Source organism: Pristiophorus japonicus, chromosome 7 (genome assembly GCF_044704955.1).
Source record: "Pristiophorus japonicus isolate sPriJap1 chromosome 7, sPriJap1.hap1, whole genome shotgun sequence".
NCBI classification, from domain to species: Eukaryota; Metazoa; Chordata; class Chondrichthyes; family Pristiophoridae; genus Pristiophorus; species Pristiophorus japonicus.
The window spans coordinates 90,098,772-90,126,240 of record NC_091983.1 but is presented as its reverse complement, the minus strand read 5'-3'; the positions used below and the strand labels follow the sequence as shown (position 1 = coordinate 90,126,240).

Sequence of the window (27,469 nt, the reverse complement as noted above, 5' to 3'; positions counted from 1 at the left end):
CTTGGGCGCTCCTGTGCAATGTGCAACCAGGCTGCGTTGGTGTCCTGGGGAGGTCCCTTCCGCCCAGGGGAAGAGAAAAGGACCTCCTTGCATGCTGTGACTCCTTCGATAAACATCTGGAGGGAGTCAATGGAGAACCTGGATGCAGCCATGCACCTCTGTGCAATGTTTGCAGTACCTCAATGCTGCAGAACACCAACAAAAGTACTGTCAAAAGCAATGTGGGCATGGTCCCTTTAAGGAAACTGGCTGATGACACATCATCAAATGACATCATCAGGTTTGCTTCCTCGGAATTGGCCAGGAAGCCCGCAGGACGGGCTTAACAAGCCTGATCATCAGAAGATTTGGGGCAGAGAACGGGCTCGAGTCGAGGTGTGGGCTTACCACATGCCTCCAACCCCAGCCACATCGATCCCACCGTGCCTGGTGAAATCGTGGCCTAAATGTGGACATAGCATTTAGTATGGGGCAAAAGTTGGCGCAGAAAGTCTGAAAAAAGCATGCCAACAGGATATAATATTTTCACTAAGATAAATGGATATATATATGCACAGTGGACTTGGGCATCTCAGGAAACATTTTTGGATTAATGCCATGTGAATTGATGCACAATGATACGGAGAGATAAATAATCTGAGGTTTTAATTTTTCACCCAGCAAGTCTGTTGAAAAACAGTTTGGAAATATAATTTCTCTCGAGATAAGATGAGCTTCATATGCAACACATCTCCATAGTGTCTTTTTTCCAAGTTAATGGATTTCCTCATCTTCGTAAGCCTTCTCAGTTGCTTTATATTATTGATCTATCCTTGGCCTCCTCCTATTTCTCATCTATATGCTGCCCCTTGGCGATATCGTCCGAAAACACGGAGTCAGTTCCCACATGTACGTTGACGACACTCAGCTCTACCTCTCCACCACTTCTCTCGACCCCTCCATGGTCTCTCAATTGTCAGACTGCTTCTCCAACATCCAGCACTGGATGAGCAGAAATGTTCTCCAATGAAACATTGGGAAGACCGAAGCCATTGTCTTTGGTCCCTGCCACAAACTGCGTTCCCGAGCCACTGACTCCATCCCACTCCTTAGCATCTATCTGAGGCTAAACCAGACTGTTCGCAATCTCGGCGTCATATTTGATCCTGAAATGGGCTTTCTGCCACAAATCCACAGCATAACTAAAACCATCTATTTCTACCGCCATAACATTGCCCGCTTCTGCCCCTGCCTCAGCTCTTCTGCTGCTGAAACCCTCATCCATGCCTTTGTTACCAATAGATTTGACTACTCCTGGCTGGCCTCCCACATTCTACATTATGTAAACTTGAGGTCATCCAAAACTCGGCAGCCCATGTCCTAACTCGCACCAAGTCATGATCACCCATCACCCATATGCTCACTAACCTACATCGGCTCCCGGTTAAGCAACGCCTCAATTTCAAAATTCTCATCCTTGTTTACAAATCCCTCCATGGCCTCAACCCTCCCTATCTCTGTAATCTCTTTCAGCCTCACAACCCGACAAGATATCTGCGCTCCTCAAATTCTGCCCTCTTGAGCATCCCTGATTATAACTGCTCAACCATCGGTGACCGTGCCTTCAGCTGCTTGGGCCCTAAGCTCTGGAACTCCCTCCCTAAACCTCTCTGCCTCTCTATCTCTGGAACTCCCTCCCAAAGCCTCTCCGCCTCTCTACCTCTCTTTCCTCCTTTAAGATGCTCCTTAAAATCTACCTCTTTAACCAAGCTTTTGGTCATCTGCCGTAATTTCTTCTTCTGTGGCTCGGTGTCAAATTTATCTGTTTTGTCTTATATCACTGCTGTGAAGCGCTTTGGGATATTTTACTACGTTAAAGGCACTATATAAATAAAAGTTGTTGTTTATATTATTGTGGGAGAGAGGTTGGTGACTTCTTGTTGTCACTGTTTCTTTAACAGTTGAAGTAAATGAAAGCTTATCTGTTTCTGGGGGGAGGGGCACATGTTTGGGAGGAATCAAGTCCATTGTAGCTCTGCACTGAAACATCTGGTTGTGCTTACTAGCCCATAAAACTGGTGAAGTACTAAAACTGGTAGCGATGTCACAGAGAGAGCATGAGAGACTTTCCTGAGCGTGACAGGAGGTTCTCCTCGCTCAGCCACTATGCCAAATTAAAGAAGGAAAAAAATCTATAATCTGGTGTATTTGAAAAGGGTCATTTACATTTCAAGTTAAATCAACAAATTTCATTAGATATTTTTCCCTTTATTTCATTATGGTAAGTTCTTAACTGATGCAGTTGGGTCTCCTATTTATTACCCTTTGGGTCTAACTGAACATGGAATAAATGAAACTACCTGTACCAGACTTTGTAAAATAACATTTTGTAAAGTTATACAATTCAGACATTTCCATCTAGTACTGAACATTGAGTGTATTTGGATGAACCTTCTGTTTTGCAGTCTTGTGGTGAATTAAAACTACTGGCTTGAGACCACGAGCTGCTGTGAGTGATGGAGGGCATTAAGTCTTGATTATAGTGCCTGTTCTGCATTGCTCTCCAGTGAGCCAAAGTGGAGCTCTGTGCATGAATACTCGACCATGAATGTCAGAGGAGCGTATGTGGCTGTGTGTTTTTTACCAACAGTAAACCATTTAAAAATGAAGCTTAAAAATTTCCAGAAAGTCCCATCTATCACCTGATAGTTTTGTTTAAAAATTTGTTTTGCATCATTGCAGTTACACATGCATCTCGTGCATAACGAAGGGTTGTCAGACAACCTCTTCCATCTGGCTGACTTCACTCCCAAATGATACACGGTCTAGTGTTTCTGCTGGTTTGCACTGGTTTTTCCAGTGCATTGAGCTTGAAATCGGCCAAACTAGTGCAAACGTTCGAGGAATTTTAAGCGCAAGTTACATCGAGCGAAACTCAAATTTCCAGGATCTTTTAACGCTGGTTTAAAAAACATTGTGTCCACAAAACCGGTTGCACCCCAAGGTAAAAATAATGAAAAGGCAGGTTTCTGCAGATTGCACCCATTTGCGACCATTTGGGAACGCTCTTCAAATAAAGCGTTTTTTCAGACGCAAAGGCACTAGTAGGCACATTTTTAAAATGTTTAATTTACTAAGAAACTGACTAGTGTCCACCAATAAAACTAATAAATGGTTCAGTAGCATTTTTAAAAATCATTTTCAGTGATTTTAATATCAGGTTACAGATGGTGGACAAGACACTTATTAAAAATGCTTATTTTTTGTGATAAATCCATTTTCAGCTGTGTTAATAAAGACAGCAAACAATACCTTTTAATTAAAGGGAAAAAATAAACAATTATGGTCTATTCTGCCCAATTGTGCTGGTTCATGGAAAACTTTATGTCTGTCATTATGCAAATGTGTTTTAGCATAAACTTGAACCATAACTTCACAATTTCAAGCGCAGTTTACACCTAGATTGCCGATTGCGCCCAAAGCGGAAACTCTACCCCCATATCTTTTGTATCGGTGCGAAATCCAAACTGGTTTACATTGACACAATTTCTGTAGTCCAGCTGGCCTGTTAAAGATCTTTCATCTGTGCAGGATACTACCGATTCCTACTTGGACATTTGTTAAAGAACAACTTGTACAGAAATGCTTGAAGTTACGAGCTGGTCAATACAGACCAGTTTTAGTGTATAACTGTAAGGGGCTAATAGCAAAAGTTATTTCTTAAATTGATTTTTATTTTGCTCTTTGTAGCCCCCAACAACGATCTTTGCCGAACATGAATGATGCCGTGGTATCCCAGTCAGTCTTGTCATCTGGAGCACCCACTCCTACTAAAAGGTATGTCAGGATCTGTCTTTCAATAATCATTTATGTCAATGTGAAAACTGCCCAATATTGTCAGGAGGAAACAATATCCAATTTGTCCAATATTAATGGCTTTTTGTCCCATAAAACACTACCCGTCTTTTGCCTCTATTTTTAGCCACGAATAAAAGTGAGTTTTTTTATATAAGTGTATAGGCTAGCATGTGCTTCCTATAATAACATGAATGACTTACTGATTGCATAGTATGACTTGAGCCCCTTTTGATGACTGGTTAGCCTGTTGAAGCAGAGACATTCTTTCTATTGTACATGAGGATGTGAAAATCCCTTACCAGATTGACCAGCACAATAAAGAGTTCTGTATACAAGACTCATTCATTCTAAGGAGTTCTTTTCACATTCTGTATGCACTGTATCTTCTATGTTAACTCAATGCTGCTTCTACAACTTCTAAGTAACTGATTTTATGGCTATTGATTATGCATTTGTAAGCTATATTGTAGTTATTGAACATATAGCTCTGTGAAGGTCCAAGTTTATTCAACCGATTTTCTAACCTCTCGCCCAAGCTGGAAGCTGAGACATTAAATTGTTCCCTTATACCTTGTTCTGAATTGTGAGTAAATTGGAGAATCCCTGAATTCAGAATTAGGTCATGAATTAGGTTAACAAATATGATGTGATTGGGATTACAGAGACGTGGCTCCAGGATGATCAGGGCTGGGAACTCAACATCCAGGGTTATTCAACATTCAGGAAGGATAGAATAAAAGGAAAAGGAGGTGGGGTAGCATTGCTGGTTAAAGAGGAGATTAATGCAATAGTTAGGAAGGACATTAGCTTGGATGATGTGGAATCTATATGGGTAGAGCTGCAGAACACCAAAGGGCAAAAAACATTAGTGGGAGTTGTGTACAGACCTCCAAACAGTAGTAGCGATGTTGGGGAGGGCATCAAACAGGAAATTAGGGGTGCATGCAATAAAGGTGCAGCAGTTATAATGGGTGACTTTAATATGCACATAGATTGGGCTAACCAAACTGGAAGCAATACGGTGGAGGAGGATTTCCTGGAGTGCATAAGGGATGGTTTTCGAGACCAATATGTCGAGGAACCAACTAGGGGGTAGGCCATCTTAGACTGGGCGTTGTGTAATGAGAGAGGATTAATTAGCAATCTCGTTGTGCGAGGCCCCTTGGGGAAGAGTGACCATAATATGGTGGAATTCTGCATTATGATGGAGAATGAAACAGTTAATTCAGAGACCATGGTCCAGAACTTAAAGAAGGGTAACTTTGAAGGTATGAGGCGTGAATTGGCTAGGATAGATTGGCAAATGATACTTAAGGGGTTGACTGTGGATGGGCAATGGCAGACATTTAGAGACCGCATGGATGAACTATAACAATTGTACATTCCTGTCTGGCGTAAAAATGAAAAAGGGAAGGTGGCTCAACCGTGGCTATCAAGGGAAATCAGGGATAGTATTAAAGCCAAGGAAGTGGCATACAAATTGGCCAGAAATAGCAGCGAACCCGGGGACTGGGAGCAATTTAGAACTCAGCAGAGGAGGACAAAGGGTTTGATTAGGGCAGGGAAAATGGAGTACGAGAAGAAGCTTGCAGGGAACATTAAGACGGATTGCAAAAGTTTTTATAGATATGTAAAGAGAAAAAGGTTAGTAACGTAGGTCCCCTGCAGTCAGAATCAGGGGAAGTCATAACGGGGAACAAAGAAATGGTGGACCAATTGAACAAGTACTTTGGTTCGGTATTCACTAAGGAGGACACTAACAACATTCCGGATATAAGAAGGGTCAGAGGGTCTAGTAAGGAGGAGGAACTGAGGGAAATTCTTATTAGTCGGGAAATTGTGTTGGGGAAATTGATGGGATTGAAGGCCGATAAATCCCCGGGGCCTGATGGACTGCATCCCAGAGTACTTAAGGAGGTGGCCTTGGAAATAGCGGATGCATTGACAGTCATTTTCCAACATTCCATTGACTCTGGATCAGTTCCTATCGAGTGGAGGGTAGCCAATGTAACCCCACTTTTTAAAAAAGGAGGGAGAGAGAAAACAGGGAATTATAGACCGGTCAGCCTGACCTCAGTAGTGGGTAAAATGATGGAATCAATTATTAAAGATGTCAAAGCAGCGCATTTGGAAAGAAGTGACATGATAGGTCCAAGTCAGCATGGATTTGTGAAAGGGAAATCATGCTTGACAAATCTTCTGGAATTTTTTGAGGATGTTTCCAGTAGAGTGGACAAGGGGGAACCAGTTGATGTGGTATGTTTGGACTTTCAGAAGGCTTTCGACAAGGTCCCACACAAGAGATTAATGTGCAAAGTTAAAGCACATGGGATTGGGGGTAGTGTGCTGACATGGATTGAGAACTGGTTGTCAGACAGGAAGCAAAGAGTAGGAGTAAATGGGTACTTTTCAGAATGGCAGGCATTCTGACTTGTGGGGTACCGCAAGGTTCTGTGCTGGGGCCCCAGCTGTTTACACTGTACATTAATAATTTAGACGAGGGCATTAAATTAGTATCTCCAAATTTGCGGATGACACTAAGTTGGGTGGCAGTGTGAGCTGCGAGGAGGATGCTATGAGGCTGCAGAGTGACTTGGATAGGTTAGGTGAGTGGGAAAATGCATGGCAGATGAAGTATAATGTGGATAAATGTGAGGTTATCCACTTTGGTGGTAAAAACAGAGAGACAGACTATTATCTGAATGGTGACAGATTAGGAAAAGGGGAGGTGCAACGAGACCTGGGTGTCATGGTACACCAGTCATTGAAGGTTGGCATGCAGGTACAGCAGGCGGTTAAGAAAGCAAATGGCATGTTGGCCTTCATAGCGAGGGGATTTGAGTACAGGGGCAGGGAGGTGTTGCTACAGTTGTACAGGGCCTTGGTGAGGCCACACCTGGAGTATTGTGCACAGTTTTGGTCTCCTAACTTGAGGAAGGACAGTCTTGCTATTGAGGGAGTGCAGCGAAGGTTCACCAGACTGATTCCTGGGATGGCGGGACTGACCTATCAAGAAAGACTGGATCAACTGGGCTTGTATTCACTGGAGTTCAGAAGGATGAGAGGGGACCTCATAGAAACGTTTAAAATTCTGATGGGTTCAGACAGGTTAGATGCAGGAAGAATGTTCCCAATGTTGGGGAAATCCAGAACCAGGGGTCACAGTCTAAGGTAAGGGGTAAGCCATTTAGGACCGAGATGAGGAGAAACTTCTTCACCCAGAGAGTGGTGAACCTGTGGAATTCTCTACCACAGAAAGTTGTTGAGGCCAATTAACTAAATATATTCAAGAAGGAGTTAGATGAAGTCCTTACTACTAGGGGGATCCAGGGGTATGGCGAGAAAGCAGGAATGGGGTACTGAAGTTGCATGTTCAGCCATGAACTCATTGAATGACGGTGCAGGCTTGAAGGGCCGAATGGCCTACTCCTGCACCTATTTTCTATGTTTCTTTGTTTCTAATCCAGTGTATTGTTCTGATGTCTTCAGTTTAAAAAAAACTCTTTGTAACAGTTCAATTTCCCCACTATCTGAATGACTATGTTTGCGAGGTAGTGTCTTTACATTTCTACTGACAGGTTGTTTTCCCACCACTTAGTTTGCACAATTCTATACTGTCTGTACATATAGCAGAACATATTTCATTACATAATCTCTATAAGGACCTTGCCTGCTAGAATGTGAGGGTTTTTTTAATTTAATAATTTGGCCATATGCCTCTGCGGGTAGCATTCTGGAGAAAAATTCTCATGTTTTCCTACACATGAATTATGGACCCTGCCAATATATCTCAATCAGAGTCATTTCCAGCTGTCGCAAATCAGTTGAAAAGATTTAATTGCTATGCTGCAGGTTTGTCACATAATAAGTGGGGTTGAGACAAACCTTTGAAAACTATTACCCCATTTTTATTTTACCAAACGCGAAGGCCATCTCACAAAATTAATATGAACACAATTTTAACGGAGACATCTGTTGTACTCATGTTGTATTGATTTAAATCTGTGTGCTGGCAGCAATCTCCAGTTGCGTGGAGCAAGTGTACTTAAATGCTGAGGTTACAGCCTGGTCAACCTACCAGGTCTACCTACCAAAAAGTCGCAATAGAGGAATTTCACAAATGATTACTGTTCCTTGAAATATTCTAAATAAACAACAACATTGAATTGAGTTGTAATTCGCAAATATCTTTTAAAATATTTTAATTTGTAATGAAGTGCATCTCTCCTGTTTTCTTGTGTTTTACAAAAGCTGTTCAGAAACCATCAGAAAGCAAATGTTGGCGTGAGACAACTGGTTGCACAGTAAGGTATCATGTTGTACTTTCATCTTTGGGGCCTGGTTTCAAATCCAACCCAGATGGTCTAAAATACTACTACAAAAGCAAAATACTGTGGATACTGGAAATCTGAAAAAACCCCAGAAAATGCTGGAAATCCTTAGCAGGTCAGGCAGCATCTGTAGAGCGAGAAACAATGTTAATGTTTCAGGTCGATGACTTTTTGTCCAAAATACTAGCTGCAAGGACCTTGTATAAAATAAATTTCCTAATTCCTAATACAAACCTGCCCTTAATGTGGGACAAATTGATATTAAATCAGCAATGTCACACTCTGGCCACAAATATGACAGGTATAGAAAATTATAAAATTCAGACTGGTAATATGAAACCATATTAAAAAAGCTTAACTCTATATTCAGTTTGTCCAAACTCAACAAGGGACTGCTTGATGCTGACACCAAATGGTAAACCTTGAGCAGAAAAATATAATTCAATAATAACATTCAAACTTTTTTTTCCATTTTTATTGACCATTTGCAACTGTCTGCTGTTTTACTAATAAACGCATTTGGCTTCTGTAGTGCTTAAAATGTTATGTTAATCTCTCTATCTGTTATAATGTGGTAGTCAGGAATTTAGTAAGTGTCTGGAGTTAACAGCCTCCTAGATTGTAACAGCAAGGTTCATTAAGCATTCCAGCCGCATGTTTGCCTTACTAGTTGAATTGCTGGCAGCTTATTATCCTGCCTTCTATACAAAAGTAGAATAATTTAATTCAGATTGAGGGCATATCTTCATTTATTGGTAATATCAGATACACGTTAGCTTGGATTCACTGTGTCTGTGCAGACACAACTTTACTGGTTGCTATTTCAGTTACCAGTCAAAAACAGTTTTCTGAGTCAAACACTCAGGATTCAAAAACTGTAGTACAAGAATTTGTCACGGTGAAGCATGTTGTGAAATAAAGCAAGATTTGAAATCATATTGTATAGTTTTTAGACTGATTCATTTTGAAAAGAAATTTATCTTGCCTTGTATTTCTTCTCCTCTTCACCCTGCTGGATAATGTTCTGTTTGTATTAATGGGAGAGATTATATTCCTTAAATGGACAATACTTGATCAAAAGAAAGGTAGAAAATAATTTTTTGGTCTGACAAATATGAGCGTTCATGTCCTCTTACAAATAGGAAAATCACTATTAGGTTGCGATGGTTTCATATCTGAGTTTGGAACATGAGAAAGCATGGAACAAGAAAAGGTAATATGTCGCATCAAGCTGTCTTTCCACAGACCATGTACAATTTGCCCTTTCATGAATTTTATTGCACTCTAGACAATGCTTGCTCCCAATCCCGAACTCCAGCAGCACAGGATCATTCTGATCCCATGGAGTACTGGAGCTGCAACATTATATCTGTCATGTGTGAATGCTTCAATTGTACATAAGAATATAAGAAATAGGAGCAGGAGTTCCTATTTCTTATATTCTTGTATACGGTCCCTCGAGCCTGCCCCGCCATTCAATAAGATCATGGCTGCTCTGATCTTTGCCTCAACTCCACTTTTCTGCCTGTTCCCCATAACCTTTGACTCCCCTATAGTTCAAGAAGCTGTCTATCTCAGCCTCAAATATATTAAATGTCTCAGCTTCCACAAGTCTCTGGGGCAGAGAATTCCAAAGATTCACGACACTCTGAGAGAAGAAATTTCCCCTCATCGCCGTCTTAAATGGGCGGCCCCTTATTCTGAAACAATGCCCCCTAGTTCTACAATCCCCCATGAAGGGAAACATCCTCTCAGCAGCTAACCTGCCAAACCCCCACAGAATCTTATATGTTTCAATAAGGTCACCTCTCATTCTTCTAAACTCCAATGAGTAGAGGGATACAGAACTTCAAAGAGGAGTCACTTTTGGAAATGGCGCTTGGCTATTTCAAATGACTCATGGAGGATTGTAAAATCAATCTGCCCTAAAGTTGGTTTATCACATTGCACCTATGCATTAAAAATAATGATGTTTTGGAACAAATGTAATCGAAGTAAGCAGCTCGTTGACCTATCAAGCAAGAAATCTCAATTGATTAATTTAAATTTGTATCTTTGTACCTGTGTATTTTATTTCTGAAATTCATTTTCTTTATGTGTGTATAAAGTCTTTACAACTGATGGTTAATAATTGTCACTCAGAGTAGTAGTCTTGGGGATTTGAGGCGAATCATGAATTTCAAATATAACTTGAAAGCCTCTAGGTATTATTTTAACAAGACAATATTTCGGTCAAGTTTCATATGGATAAATATAGCGTTTTGCACAAAGAAATAAGTGCCAGAACTTGTTAACTGAATTATAACAGGCCATGAGTGTATACCCATTACGAATAGTGTGATTATGCAACGAAACAATAAATCCTACAAAGTGCTGAGGTTCCACTTTCTGGGTTTAATAACCAAGAATAAAGAGGATTGTGTACATCCAGAATTGGCTACAGATTCAAGAGTTGGATTTTTGGATCTCAAAATCCATTTATTTTCTCCACTTTCTATTTAGTTATAGCCACAAATGATTTCACCTGCAATCGAAAGGTTTGACTCAGTATTTACCTCAGTCAGCCACACTGTATCTGAGTAGCATGAAAATAAATTAGGTGCAAATTCCTCATTTGAATCATATAAGGCACAGACATAGTAAATTATTTACGTAACGATTTCTTGTGTTTGATGCTCCAATATTTTGAATCGGGACATCCCAAAGCCCTTTACAGCCAATGAAGTACTTTTTAAGTCGTGTCAATCGTGGCGCAGTGGGTAGCACTCTCACCTCTGAGTCAGAAGGTTGTGGGATCAAGTTCCACTCCAGGAACTTGAGCACATAAATCTAGGTTGACACTCCAGTGCGGTGCTGAAGGAGTGCTGCACTGTCGGAGGTGCCGTCTTTCGGATGAGACGTTAAACCGAGGCCTTGTCTGCTCTCTCAGGTGAATGTAAAAAATCCCATGGCACTATTTCGAAGAAGAGCAAGGGAGTTATCCCCGGTGTCCTGGCCAATATTTATCCCTCAATCAACATAACAAAAACAGTTTTATCTGGTCATTATCACATTGTGGAAGCTTGCTGTGTGCACATTGGCAGCCACGTTTTTCACATTACAACAGTGACTACATTTCAAAAGTACTTCATTGGCTCTAAAGTGCTTTGAGACGTCCAGTGATCGTGAAAGGCATTATATAAAGCAAGTCTTTTCTTTCTTTTAAGTGTAGTCACTGTTGTAATGTTATAACACAATGCAGGTGCAGAATTATTATTTTGTTTTAGATAATCACAAGAAAATTCCAAATAGCCAAAAATTATTTTTCTGTTACTTCAAATTATGCAGACCTGTTTTATTTTATACTTCACCTGAGCAGCATGTAGCCCATCATGCTTTCTCCTATTATGTTTCTTTTTAATCGACTTATCAGCTGTTTATATCTGTCCCTTCAGCCCTGATATCATAGGCAGTCCCTCGAAATGAGGATGACTTGCTTCCACGCCGAAAAGGGATGAGTTCACAGGTGTTTCAATGAAGGACCTAATATTCCAGATCCCGAACTACATCTTGAAGGGTGGAAGATGCCTGTGCATGGATTTTTTTTAACATGTGGTGGCTGTTGCACCCCAGCCACCACACAGGCTTGACACAGTTAGGTCTTGGTCCAGTGGCAAGGATTAACCAAGACGATTGGAGACCAGCTCTGTTGCATGATCCTAGTGCGCACACGTATCGCAGTGTGGGCTGGCCCGTGCTGCCCCTGGGCCCCAAACTCTCACCTCTCCTGGGCCCCGATCACATCTCTCTACAAACTCTTGCCGTTTCTTCGCCCCGAACTTGCCACTCCTGCTGTACCTGCCCGCACTGCAGTCAGACGTCGCCCTCCTGCAGCAGCACGCACTGCTCCCTGAAGTGGTATGCTCTAATGGCCCTGGCCTGCTGATGGGCTTGCAGGCTGGGATCGTGCCGATTTCTGGGCTGGGCCACCCTTATATATGTGTCTAAGAGCTCTTTTTTTCTCTCCAATTGTAGCTGTGCTTAAGACTATAGGTATAACCTGCAAGAGCAATTATTTCTACATTAAGCAGCATGGTTAAGAATTCCATTTTTGACTGAAGTAACACTGCTTGTAATTGTTCTTACATATACTAAAAACAAATAACTACCACTTGAACATGCTATTAGCTGCTTAGTTTTGGCGAAATCACTAAATGATTGGACAGCAATTTTACTCTTGCTGAAAAATCAATCACCCCCTCAAAAGCGATTGTGCTTAATGCATAATTGATGAGCAGAGGGGTCCAAATACCAATCCTTAAAGATGGCAGGGCAAGTTGATAAAGGGGTTAAAAAAGCATATGGGTTACTTGGGTTTATATGTCGAGGAATAGAATATAAAAGCAGAGAGATTATGTTAGTACGTTATAAATCTCTGGTTAGGCCTCAGCTGGGGTATTGTGCACAATTCTTCACGCACTTCAGAAAAGATGTAAAGCCTTAGGAAAGGTACAAAGGAGGTTTACCAGGATGTTACTTGAGATGAGGCACTTCAGATATGAGGAGAGATTGGAAAAATTAGGACTCTTCTTCTTGGAACAGAGAAGGTTAAGAGCTGACCTAGTAGAGGTTTACAAGATGATGAGAGGTTTTGATAGAGAAAAACTATTCCCTCTGGCGAGTGGGTCAATAATCAGTGATCATAGATTTAAAATCATTAGCAAAAGATCTTGGGGCTGAAATTGGTGAGCATACTGCCCACGGACTGCCGACATACTTCCCAAAATCGCGAAATTGATCAAAAATTACCTACATACCGCCCAGCGGGAAATTCATCAGCAACATACCGCCGGGCGGTATGCATACCATCCGTCCACACGGGGCACTCTACAGACTGCCCAAACGTTCGACATTGGTAGCATACCACCGACATATCACGGGGGCTGCACACAGTCTGAAAAAGGGTGGTTTTATGCCGATGGTATATCAGCAATATGTACAACTCTTTTTCCCACCCCCCTCCCCCCCCCCACCCAGCAATCTACTCCTCCCTGCAGCAATCTATTTCCCTCCCTCCCCCTCCCCCCCCAGCGATCTAGTACACCCCCCCCACCACCCCGAGATCTAATCCTGAGACTATTTGATTCTAAAATTGACAAGTGAGATCTAATGTGTAAGTATTATAAATAAATTAAAAATACTGTACAAAACAATTAAAAATCTAAACGTACCTGGAGACACTTACCTGCAATCCGACGTTGGCAGTCTCTGACCTCCGGACTGCTCTTTGTGTGGGTGGGGGGGGGGGCGGGGACGGAGGTCGATGGAAGAGCGTGCCTGCACAGAACCCGGGACCCAAAGAGTCCCGAGTCTCAGACAACTTACCCTGCACCGCCGGAGCAGACCGTCCGTCGCACTCCGCTGATGCACCGTTCAGGACCGCCCGGACCAATATTGCCAGCACTCCGCCCCAGTGGTACCGGGCGGTGAAGATTGACCGACCACCACAGGACCACCGAGAATTAGGTGGTACCACCAAAGTCGGGCCCCTTGAGGGGAGATGAGAAGAATTTTTTTGCACTCAGAAAATTGTCAATATCTGAAGCATTCTACCTAAAAAAGTGCTGGAATTTGATTCCAGGAGTAATTTTTGAAGTGAGTTGGACAGGTACTTGAGGTTGAGGAACTTGCAGGGTAATGGACAAAAAGCGGGGATGTTGAACTAAGCATAACTGCTCACAAAGAGCCAGCACAGACCAAGTGGCCTCCTTCTGTGCTATAAGTTTCTATGATTGATGGCATTCTTCATGTCAATTTTAGGATCAAATAGTCTCAGTGCAGAATCCTGGCTTGACTAATTTTCAAGTTATGAATTTATAGCCCTGGGAATTTGACAAAAATAAACAGAATGGGGAAAGTGATTGAGGTTGGGTCAATGCTACGGCAATACCAAGCATTCTTTTAATAGCTGAAATGGTTGAATAGTTTGATACACTACACCATCATAACAATTGGTAGTATTCTGGTGTTTGCTGAATAAGCCACTATTCATTTATCACCAACAACAGTTACATGTGCCAGCACATTAAGACTACATATTTCAGCTTTTGTTTTATTAGAATGGTGTCAAGAATTCTCGATAGAACAAAATCTGAATGGCAATACCAAACATGTATTTAGCAATTGCTCATTCTTATTCCAGCTGTCGTAATGATTTATAATCAATTAATCACTGCAGTCCTAATTAATGCCAAGTGTCTTATTCCACTGTGGCTGCTGGTACTCATTGCATGCTTGTCTGGCCTTTCAATTTCAAAGGACGAGAATTGGCCTTCATTAGTGGTGAATCTACCAAAAATAAACATTCTCACTTCATCCAGACGCATGTCGTGAACTGTACTGCTCTGAAAAACTGAGAGCCAGTGTAATGTCAACAAGCTTGTAATGCTTGTAGCTCCACACTGTGGATGTGGACGTATTGTGTACTGCAGCTGCATAGTTAATCATTAAACAGAACAGGCAATTTCCGAGAGTTCTGAGAGAGCAGCCTGCATCTTAGGAAGCCGTGTGTGCTGTGCTCTGTGAAGATATCACAGTTGGCGACGAGGATGGGAGATTTTTCGGATGTTTAAAGCTTAAATTTTATTGGTGAAGGATTCAGCCAGCCGACAGAACACTTTGTTTGAAAGTTTCTGTCTTTGAAAAAAAAGCTACAAAATCCGAGATAAAATACAGCACACGGTGTGAATAGCTAGAGATTAAAAATGGCAGGTGTAATCGGATATTTGAGTGAATATAGATACGACCAGGAACGTTTTAAAGCGTATGTGGATCAGTTAGAAATGTCTTTCACTGCAAATAACATAATTGAAGTTCCAGACAATGCAGTCCAGAACCAGGCTGTGTTGGAACGTAATAAAGCGATCTTCTTATCAGTGGCAGGTCCGGCATTATACGAAACCCTTGTAAATCTACTTTTGCCTGACGAGCCAAAGGACACAACGCTTAAAGAAATTTTAATGAAGCTGGAGCAGCACTAAAACCCCAAACCGTTAGAAATTGCTGAAAGCTATCGTTTCGGGATTCAGAATCAAAAGGCGGATGAAAGTATCGCTGATTACATCATAGCATTAAAAAAGCTGTCAATGCACTGTAATTTTGTAAACTTTCAAAACCGAGCATTACAGGATCGTTTTGTTTGTGGGGTGAAAAATGATGCGATCAGAAGGAAGTTATTGATGACAGATGACTTAACTTATAAGATTGCTTGTCAGACAGCGAGGTCGATGAGCATGGCTGAACAATATTCCCGAGAATTAAATAATGATTACGGTTGTCAGTCAACCGAGGTAAATCACCTGCAGGTTCAAAGTAAAAGACGGTGGGGGCCCAAAGTCTCAGAAACTGGAAATTCTACCAGAGCGTCGAAGTCGTGCTATAGGTGCCTGGTTCAAAGTTGTCCATACATGAAGGCAGAGTGTTTCTTCTTCAGAAAGACTGGGCATCTTGCGAAGGGATGCCGACTGAAGGGTAAACCACTTTTTAATGCTATAAGACCAGTGTTCAAAGCTATGAGTAGAAATCCAAAGAAACTTCATAGCATGGAAGAACAACAACAGGACGAGGAGATGTTATAGTTACACATCATCAGGAGCACGAGGTTAACGGACAGCGATTCGTAAAGCATCAAAATCCACATAGATGTTGCGTGATTCAAGATACCAATGGAAATTGACACGGGTGCGTCGTGAATGTAGTACCGGAGTCACTGTACCGCGACAAATTGCGTGATTTCCAACTGGAGAAATCCAAGATAGAGCTGCGAAGCTACTCGGGGGAGAAAATTCCTGTAGTAGGCCGTATCACCGTACCGGTGAAATATAAAGATCAATTTCAGAACGTGCCTCTAATAGTAGTGAAAAGAGACAAGACTGCTTTACTAGGAAGAAATTGGTTGAGCTCACTGAAGCTGGATTGGAGTAAGATTTCCTGTGTGGAAGCGAGATTTTCATCAATGGATGAGGTTATCAAGCAGTATCCGAAGGTGTTCTGCGAAACGGGCAGTCCGATCCAAGGCTTCAAGGCGAGTGTCAGGGTACAGGAGGACGCTAGATCGGTTTACTACAAGCCACGTTCTGTACCATATGCACTCAAGGAGAAAGTTGAGCAAGAACTCAAAAGATTAGAGACTGAGAACATTATTTGTAAGATAGATCAATGTAATTGGGCTACACCCATTGTTGTTGTACCTAAGTCTGATGGTAAAGTAAGATTGTGTGATGATTATAAGGTAACCGTAAACCAGGTTCTTGAGGGTAATGTCCCCACAACATTGCCGAATATAGAAGATTTGTTCACAACACTGACAGTTGGTCAGATCTTCTCAAAACTGGATCTTACGAATGCCTACTTACAGCTTGAACTAGATGAGGAGTCCAAGTCATGTTTGACTATAAATACTCATCTCGGCCTATGTCAGTTTAATAGGCTACCGTTTGGAGTGTCTTCCGCCCCTGCCATATTCCAAAGGGTGATGAACCAGATTTTGCAAGATATTGAAGGGGTAGTATGTTATTTGGATGACATACTAATTTCAGCACCAAATAGGCAAATTCATAATAACATATTGAATAAAGTCCTCAAACGGCTAGAGCAGCACAGAGTATGAGTATCTGCTCGTAAGTGTGAGTTATTTAAAAACTCAGTGGAGTACTTAGGATACAAAGTAGACAAAGATGGTTTACATCCAACCATGGAAAAATTGGATGCAATTAGAAATGCACCCACTCCCAGGAATGTCACTAAACTTCGTTCATTCTTGGATCTTTTGAACTATTATGGGATGTTCCTACCAAATTTGGCTACAGTATTACATCCACTGAATGAACTTTTGAAAAAACAGGTCCAATGGAAGTGGTCAAAAGAATGCGAAACAGCATTCAAGGAGTGTAAAAACAATTTGGTAGAGAGCACCATGTTAGTTCACTATGACATATCCAAGGAGATTAAGCTAGCATGTGATGCCTCTCCATATGGAGTTGGGGCAGTAATCTCTCATGTATTAAGTAGTGGGGAGGAGAGACCGATTGCTTTTGCTTCACGCACTCTCAGTGCCAGTGAGAGTAATTATGCGCAAATTGAAAGGGAAGCTTTGGCATTAATTTTTGGGGTCAAGAAATTTCACAAATACTTGTATGGTCATAAATTTACCATCGTTACAGACCATAAGCCCCTAACAGCAATCCTCCATCCAAAATCCCCAGTTCCAACATTAGCTGTAACCCGAATGCAGAGATGGGCTTTGATTTTGTCAGCATATACATATGATATTGAATACAGACGATCAACTGATCACAGTAATGCTGATGCAATGTCTAGATTGCCTTCTCCATCACAGGTTACACCCTATAGGGAAGAAGTGTTTTATTTTTCATACATTGATGACCTGCCAGTCACAGCTGAAGAGATGGTAGAGGAACCAAACGTGACCCCGTGATGTCAAAGGTGTATGAATATATTGCAAATGAAAATCAAGGAAATTCCATGGAGGAAAATGTTCCTCAGGATGAGCCTCAAATGAGTGTGAAATCAACACCATGTTGCGAAGGTTCTGTTCGAGAGCGAAGGTATCCTCTTCGAAAAGAAAACAAGTAGTAAAGTTAAATTTGTAAATATGTATAAAAATGAAAGTTATTTATGATGTTTGTTATGATGGCTTTTTCATTCAGGAGGGAGAAGTGTAATGTCTGTCAGTTTGTAATGCTTGTAGCGCCACACTGCGGATGTGGACGTATTGTGTACTGCAGCTGCATAGTTAATCATTAAACAGAACAGGCAGTTTCCGGAGAGTTCCGAGAGAGCAGCCTGCATCTTAGGAAGCTGTGTGTGCTGTGCTCTGTGAAGATATCACAACCAGTTGTCGAGATGCAAAATAATGTTGAATTCACATTAAGGCAAACCTCCAGCATAATTCAGCATTAGGGTCGGAAGGCTGCACCAAAAGCATGCGGTATGCAACCACCTTCAGGTGAACTGTATTGACTGATCTTTCATTATCTGTACTCCAAAAATATTAAAAATTAATCTCACCAGTATTTGGAAGCTGGTGACTAAAGCTCTGCACATGAGTTTAAGCAGAGCATGTGCAGTGCTCCAGTTGTCTCTGGGCAAAAGAATTGTGTGAGCCAGCAGCATAACTCAAGTCTACTAATCCTGTGTCACTTTATCGAGATAGCTGGCAGAAAATGGTATTCATAGTATAACTAGTCCCTTCCATTAGGGTGAAGGGAGGGAGAAAATCAGGGCTAGTCTGACCAGGCTTAATTGCTTCATTGATACGATTCTGATTCAGAGTGGCATGATCCCTAACTGCGTTCAGGCAACTCTGGAAAAGTGCATTTCTGATCCAAGCATTGAGTTCCAATTTCGCAAAAGTACCAAAGTAGAAAAAAGTTCCCACTAATTCTCGTTGTATAGAATCTCTGACCCAAGCTGAGATATAGCTAATTTAATGCATTGCTAAGGGTCACCGAGAGACGGTATAACAGAAATCCAATTACTTGTGCATTAAACATGTTTTTGTTTCAACAACATTAATGACTACATGGGTTGTGATATAGAAACTTGCAAATTGGTTAATTTGATCTGTTTTTAGATATTCTGACCCAGGCAGAAAATTTCTCAGCAAATGAGTTATGCATTAGTCATTGTTCATCTCCATATGCACATGTATCCTGAATTAAAACACAATACAGTCAGTTCCTCTGTATAATTGAGCACTCTCAGATTTCCTAACAAAGCAGTATTGTTGTAATTTTCCTGGGCTAGAATTTACTTTTTCATTTTTATTAACTGAACTTAAGACACAGCTTTCTGTTTTAAAACCTGTCAGTGTGTATTTCTGTCTCTACTTTATCCCTCTGCACTCAAAATCAGAGTGGAGGGTGATGCCTGACAACTCCTACCGAACAATCGGTCCTAGAGACCTTCCAAAGCATAGAAACATAGAAACATAGAAACATAGAAAATAGGTGCAGGAGCAGGCCATTCAGCCCTTCTAGCCTGCACCGCCATTCAACGAGTTCATGGCTGAACATGAAACTTCAGTACCCACTTCCTGCTTTCACGCCATACCCCTTGATCCCCCGAGTAGTAAGGACTTCATCTAACTCCCTTTTGAATATATTTAGTGAATTGGCCTCAACTACTTCCCATGGTAGAGAATTCCACAGGTTCACCACTCTCTGGGTGAAGAAGTTTCTCCTTATCTCGGTCCTAAATGGCTTACCCCTTATCCTTAGACTGTGACCCCTGGTTCTGGACTTCCCCAACATTGGGAACATTCTTCCTGCATCCAACCTGTCCAAACCCGTCAGAATTTTAAACGTTTCTATGAGGTCCCCTCTCACTCTTCTGAACTCCAGTGAATACAAGCCCAGTTGATTCAGTCTTTCTTGATAGGTCAGTCCCACCATCCCGGGAATCAGTCTGGTGAATCTTCGCTGCACTCCCTCAACAGCAAGTATGTCCTTCCTCAAGTTAGGAGACCAAAACTGTACACAATACTCCAGGTGTGGCCTCACCAAGGCCCTGTACAACTGTAGCAACACCTCCCTGCCCCTGTACTCAAATCCCCTCGCTATGAAGGCCAACATGCCATTTGCTTTCTTAACCGCCTGCTGTACCTGCATGCCAACCTTCAATGACTGATGTACCATGACACCCAGGTCTCGTTGCACCTTCCCTTTTCCTAATCTGTCACCATTCAGATAATAGTCTGTCTCTCTGTTTTTACCACCAAAGTGGATAACCTCACATTTATCCACATTATACTTCATCTGCCACGCATTTGCCCACTCACCTAACCTATCCAAGTCACTCTGTAGCCTCATAGCATCCTCCTCGCAGCTCACACTGCCACCCAACTTAGTGTCATCCGCAAATTTGGAGATACTACATTTAATCCCTTCGTCTAAATCATTAATGTATAATGTAAACAGCTGGGGCCCCAGCACAGAACCCTGCGGTACCCCACTAGTCACTGCCTGCCATTCCGAAAAGTACCCATTTACTCCTACTCTTTGCTTCCTGTCTGACAACCAGTTCTCAATCCACGTCAGCACACTACCCCCAATCCCATGTGCTTTAACTTTGCACATTAATCTCCTGTGTGGGACCTTGTCGAAAGCCTTCTGAAAGTCCAAATATACCACATCAACTGGTACTCCTTTGTCCACTTTATTGGAAACATCCTCAAAAAATTCCAGAAGATTTGTCAAGCATGATCTCCCTTTTACAAATCCATGCTGACTTGGACCTATCATGTCACCATTTTCCAAATGCGCTGCTATGACATCCTTAATAATTGATTCCATCATTTTACCCACTACTGAGGTCAGGCTGACCGGTCTATAATTCCCTGCTTTCTCTCTCCCTCCTTTTTTAAAAAGTGGGGTTACATTGGCTACCCTCCACTCGATAGGAACTGATCCAGAGTCAATGGAATGTTGGAAAATGACTGTCAATGCATCCGCTATTTCCAAGGCCACCTCCTTAGGTACTCTGGGATGCAGTCCATCAGGCCCTGGGGATTTATCGGCCTTCAATCCCATCAATTTCCCCAACACAATTTCCCGACTAATAAAGATTTCCCTCAGTTCCTCCTCCTTAATAGACCCTCTGACCACTTTTATATCCGGAAGGTTGTTTGTGTCCTCCTTAGTGAATACTGAACCAAAGTACTTGTTCAATTGGTCTGCCATTTCTTTGTTCCCCGTTATGACTTCCCCTGATTCTGACTGCAGGGGACCTACGTTTGTCTTTACTAACCTCTTTCTCTTTACATACCTATAGAAACTTTTGCAATCCGCCTTAATGTTCCCTGCAAGCTTCTTCTCGTACTCCATTTTCCCTACCCTAATCAAACCCTTTGTCCTCCTCTGCTGAGTTCTAAATTTCTCCCAGTCCCCAGGTTCGCTGCTATTTCTGGCCAATTTGCATGCCACTTCCTTGGCTTTAATACTATCCCTGATTTCCCTAGATAGCCACGGTTGAGCCACCTTCCCTTTTTTATTTTTACGCCAGACAGGAATGTACAATTGTTGTAATTCATCCATGCGTTCTCTAAATGTCTGCCATTGCCCATCCACAGTCAACCCCTTAAGTATCATTAGCCAATCTATCTTAGCCAATTCATGCCTCATACCTTCAAAGTTACCCTTCTTTAAGTTCTGGACCATGGTCTCTGAATTAACTGTTTCATTCTCCATCCTAATGCAGAATTCCACCATATTATGGTCACTCTTCCCCAAGGGGCCTCGCACAATGAGATTGCTAATTAATCCTCTCTCATTACACAACACCCAGTCTAAGATGGCCTCCCCCCTAGTTGGTTCCTCGACATATTGGTCTAGAAAACCATCCCTTATGCATTCCAGGAAATCCTCCTCCACCGTATTGCTTCCAGTTTGGCTAGCCCAATCTATGTGCATATTAAAGTCACCCATTATAACTGCTGCACCTTTATTGCATGCACTCCTAATTTCCTGTTTGATGCCCTCCCCAACATCACTACTACTGTTTGGAGGTCTGTACACAACTCCCACTAACGATTTTTGCCCTTTAGTGTTCTGCAGCTCTACCCATATAGATTCCACATCATCCAAGCTAATGTCTTTCCTAACTATTGCATTAATCTCCTCTTTAACCAGCAATGCTACCCCACCTCCTTTTCCTTTTATTCTATCCTTCCTGAATGTTGAATACCCCTGGATGTTGAGTTCCCAGCCCTGATCATCCTGGAGCCACGTCTCCGTAATCCCAATCACATCATATTTGTTAACATCTATTTGCACAATTAATTCATCCACCTTATTGCGGATACTCCTTGCATTAAGACACAAAGCCTTCAGGCTTGTTTTTTTAACACCCTTTGTCCTTTTAGAATTTTGCTGTACAGTGGCCCTTTTTGTTCTTTGCCTTGGGTTTCTCTGCCCTCCACTTTTCTTCATCTCTTTTCTGTCTTTTGCTTTTGCCTCCTTTTTGTCTCCCTCTGTCTCCCTGTATAGGTTCCCATCCCCCTGCAATATTAGTTTAACTCCTCCCCAACAGCACTAGCAAACACTCCCCCTAGGACATTGGTTCCGGACCTGCCCAGGTGCAGACCGTCCGGTTTGTACTGGTCCCACCTCCCCCAGAACCGGTTCCAATGCCCCAAGAATTTGAATCCCTCCCTGCTGCACCACTGCTCAAGCCATGTATTCATCTGCGATATCCTGCGATTCCTACTCTGACTAGCACGTGGCACTGGTAGCAATCCCGAGATTACTACTTTTGAGGTCCTACTTTTTAATTTAGCTCCTAGCTCCTTAAATTCTTTTCGTAGGACCTCATCCCTTTTTTTACCTATGTCGTTGGTACCAATGTGCACCACGACAACTGGCTGTTCTCCCTCCCATTTCAGAATGTCCTGCACCCGCTCCGAGACATCCTTGACCCTTGCACCAGGGAGGCAACATACCATCCTGGAGTCTCGGTTGCGGCCGCAGAAACGCCTATCTATTCCCCTCACCATCGAATCCCCTATCACTATCGCGCTCCCACTCTTTTTCCTGCCCTCCTTTGCAGCAGAGCCACCTACGGTGCCATGAACTTGGCTGCTGCTGCCCTCCCCTGATGAGTCATCCTCCCCAACAGTACTCAAAGCAGTGTATCTGTTTTGCAGGGGGATGACCACAGGGGACTCCTGCACTATCTTTCTTGCACTGCTCTTCCTGTTGGTCTTCCATTCCCTATCTGGCTGTGGACCCTTCTCCTGCGGTAAGACCAACTCACTACACGTGATACTCACGTCATTCTCAGCATCGTGGATGCTCCAGAGTGAATCCACCTTCAGCTCCAATTCCGCAACGCGGACCGTCAAGAGCTCGAGGCGGATACACTTCCCACACACGTAGTCGTCAGGGACACCGGAAGTGTCCCCGAGTTCCCACATGGTACAGGAGGAGCATATCACATGACCGAGCTCTCCTGCCATGTCTTAACCTTAGATACCCTTAAATTGGTAATAACAATGTTATAGTTCACTTACTGATATAAAAAATAAAAGAAAAGCTACTCACCAATCACCAGCCAATCACTTACCCCATTGGCTGTGACGTCACTTTTTGAGGTGTAAGGTGTTTATCCATTATCAAGACAAGCTAATGAGTTGTTTATTGTTTTCAATCTTTGGGGAAACAACTTCAATGCCTAGCTCATTAGTATTTTAGCCACCTTTCATCTTGGTGTTTTTTTAAATAAACAAGCTTGTGTGAATACACTACGCTTTAAAAATGCAATACTTAAATGTAGCTGCTCTTCAAATCCATTCGATGGAGAAATTATCAAACAATCCTGAAATATGACTCAAACTAGTGTGAAGCCAAAACATTTGCAGTAATTAGGTGGCCAGTGCTTGAGCATTTGGAATCCTCTGCGTCATTAGCAATGAAAGCTCTGATTTTAAAAAAAATAAAGAAATGGAATCCACCAAATTAATTGCTGTTGAAAGACAAATAGCCATTTTTGTTTTTGTCAATTTTCAGGATTCATCTTTCATTTTTTGTCGAAAAGCTTATACAAGATATCTCACTGAAATAAATTTTTGTGCTGTTGTGGGAAACTATTGCCTATTAAAATGAGCTATTAACTCCTTGAATTTGTTTTGTCTTTCTTTGGATCATTAATGAGTGATTCAGTCTTGCAGACGACAGGACGCCTGACTATCTCAAGTTCAGCTAAGACTTTTGGGGTTTACTAGAGGTAGAACAAATTCTGCTTACGAGCAATAAAACTTGTATCTAACCGTGCTAAATTAATAGAAGGGGAAGAGGAAAATTTTCATTTGGATCAAACTTGCTGTTCTTTGACTTGGCTGAATTGGAGCAGCATGCTGTTGTAGGAGAGGAATCAAAGAGCCAGTCTTTGAGTTTATTGGTGTGTAATGGTTCACTTTAGCTTGAATTAATGGCGTGTTTTAACACGCAGGTTAATCCTTATATGAACAGTTTTTCCTCGAGCACTCATATTGCAATAGATATTCAAGACAATTTTAATGTTTTTCGCTTTTGGGAGAGATTGAATACAAATAATCAAAACATGATTGGATCCTCATTCTAGAGAAAAGAACAGCACCAAATTGATTCAACCGACAATGCATAATTTCCAGTTGCTTGGCTTGTGTCTTCTCGGTGTGTGAATAATAGAGCTGTGACTGAGTGATAGATGCTTCAGCTAAACTTAACAAAAAGTAACGTTTATTCCTCAAATAGTAATATGGGATGTTGATTACCCTCCGCTAAAACTCTATGATTGGTTCAATTAAGATTTAAAGTTGTGTGCATGAAGATATCTATTTATTTAATGAGTAGATCTTTGAGAAATACACTGTGCTCCATGGACTTGTTCTGAAATGCTTCATGTACATTATATTCAGAATTAAGGAGATTTAAATTGTATTATCTGCTATAAAGCAGGATGTGAGCTTGTCCTTATTTTAGTAATACAGTATACTATTGATTTTATCTTGACTTGGGTCATTGCTTATAATTTGCTTTCAAATCACTTTTAAGCAAGTATCCTTACATTGGTATACAGCAGATCAGCTCTAGAATCACAGAATAATAAAATCAGAGATTGATTTACAGCACGGAAGAAGGCCAGTTGGCCAATTGAGCCCGTGCCGAATCTCAGCTAGCCCCACTCCCTCGCCCTATCCCCATAGCCCTGCAATTTTTTTTCCTTCAGATACTTATCCAACTCCCCTTTGAAAGATAACATTGAGTCTGCCTCCACCGTCCTTTCAAGCCGCGCATTCCAGATCTTAACCACTCACTGTGGAAAAAAAAATGTTTCCTTGCATTGCCTTTGGTTCTTTTGCCAATCACGTTAAATAAGAAACATAAGAAATAGGAGCAGGAGTAGGCCATTTGGCCCCTCGAGCCTGCACCGCCATTTAATAAGATCATGGCTGATCTGATCATGGACTCAGCTCCACTTCCCTGTCTGCACCCCATAACCCTTTATTCCCTTATTGCTCAAAAATCTATCTCCACCTTAAATATATTCAATGATCCAGCCTACACAGCTCTCTGGGGCAGAGAATTCCACAGATTTACAAACCTCTAAGGCAAGAAATTCCTCCTCCTCTCAGATTTAAATGGGCGGCCCATTATTCTGAGACTATGCCCCCTAGTTCATAGTTTCCCCTATGAGTGGAAATATCCTCTCTGCATCCATCTTGTCGAGCCCCCTCATTATCTTATATGTTTCGATAAGATCACCTCTCATCCTTCTGAACTCCAATGAGTACAGGCCCAACCTACTCAACCTATCTTCATAAGTTAACCCCCTCATCTCCGGAATCAACCGAGTGAACCTTCTCTGAACTGCCTCCAATGCGAGTATATCCTTCCTTAAATAAGGAGACCAAAACTGTCTGCAATACCCTGTATAGATGTAGCAGGACTTTTCTGCTTTTATACCCTATCCCCCTTGCAATAACATAGAAACATAGAAAATAGGTGCAGGAGTAGGCCATTCGGCCCTTCGAGCCTGCACCACCATTCAATAAGATCATAGCTGATCATTCCTTCAGTACCCCTTTCCTGCTTTCTCTCCATACCCCTTGATCCCTTTAGCCGTAAGGGCCATATCTAACTCCTTCTTGAATATATCCAATGAACTGGCATCAACAACTCTCTGCGGCAGGGAATTCCACAGGTTAGCAACTCTCTGAGTGAAGAAGTTTCTCCTCATCTCAGTCCTAAATGGCCTGCCCCTTATCCTAAGACTATGTCCCCTGGTTCTGGACTTCCCCAACATCGGGAACATTCTTCCCGCATCTAGCCTGTCCAGTCCAGTCAGAATCTTATATGTTTCTATGAGATCCCCTCTCATCCTTCTAAACTCCAGTGTATAAAGGCTCAGTTGATCCAGTCTCTCCTCATATGTCAGTCCAGCCATCCCTGGAATCAGTCTGGTGAACCTTCGCTGCATTCCCTCAATAGCAAGAACATCCTTCCTCAGATTAGGAGACCAAAACTGAAACAATATTCCAGGTGGGGCCTCACCAAGGCCCTGTACAACTGTAGCAAGACTTCCCTGCTCCTATACTCAAATCCCTTTGCTATGAAGGCCAACATACCATTTGCCTTCTTCACCACCTGCTGTACCTGCATGCCAACTTTCAATGACTGATGAACCATGACACCCAGGTCTCGCTGCACCTCCCCTTTTCCTAATCTGCCGCCATTCAGATAATATTCTGCCTTCGTGTTTTTGCCCCCAAAGTGGATAACCTCACATTTATCCACACTTTACTGCATCTGCCATGTATTTGCCCACTCACCCTACCTGTCCAAGTCACCCTGCAGCCTCTTAGCATCCTCCTCACAACTCACACCGCCACCCAGTTTAGTGTCATCTGCAAACTTGGAGATATTACACTCAATTCCTTCATCTAAATCATTAATATATATTGTAAAGAGCTGGGGTCCCAGCACTGAACCCTGCGGCATTCCACTAGTCACTGCCTGCCATTCTAAAAAGGATCTGTTAATCCCGACTCTTTGCTTCCTGTCTGCCAACCAGTTCTCTATCCACGTCAGTACATTACCCCCAATACCATGTGCTTTGATTTTGCACACCAATCTCTTGTGTGGGACCTTGTCAAAAGCCTTTTGAAAGTCCAAATACACCACATCCACTGATTTTCCCTTGTCCACTCTACTAGTTACATCCTCAAAAAATTCCAGAAGATTTGTCAAGCATGATTTCTCTTTCATAAATCCATGCTGACTTCGACCAATCCTATCACTGCTCTCCAAAGGCACTGCTATTTCATCCTTAATGATTGATTCCAACGTTTTCCCCAACACCGATGTCTGGCTAACTGGTCTATAATTACCCATTTTCTCTCTCCCTCCTTTTTTAAAAAGTGGTGTTACATTAGCAACCCTCCAGTCCATAGGAACTGATCCAGAGTCGATAGACTGTTGGAAAATTATCACCAATGCATCCACTATTTCTAGGGCCACTTCCTTAAGTATTCTGGGATGTAGACTATCAGGCCCTGGGGATTTATCGGCCTTCAATCCCTTCAATTTCCCTAACACAATTTCCCGCCTAATAAGGATATCCTTCAGTTCCTCCTTCTCACTAGACCCTCGGTCCCCTAGTACATCCGGAAGGTTATTTGTGTCTTCCTTTGTGAAGACAGAACCAAAGTATTTGTTCAATTGGTCTGCCATTTCTTTGTTCCCCATTATAAATTCATGAGAATC

At 42.1% G+C, this 27,469-nt stretch overlaps 1 protein-coding gene across 1 annotated transcript in view; it reads left to right on the top strand.

Annotated features, from left to right (window-relative positions):
* The window catches only part of LOC139267193 (dystrobrevin beta-like), an 843,282-nt gene that overhangs the window by 579,002 nt on the left and 236,811 nt on the right, over positions 1–27,469 (top strand). The window contains exon 12 of the mRNA XM_070885122.1: positions 3,730–3,816. Coding sequence (XP_070741223.1) covers positions 3,730–3,816 — 87 coding nt within the window. The remainder of the gene's footprint in view (positions 1–3,729; positions 3,817–27,469) is intronic.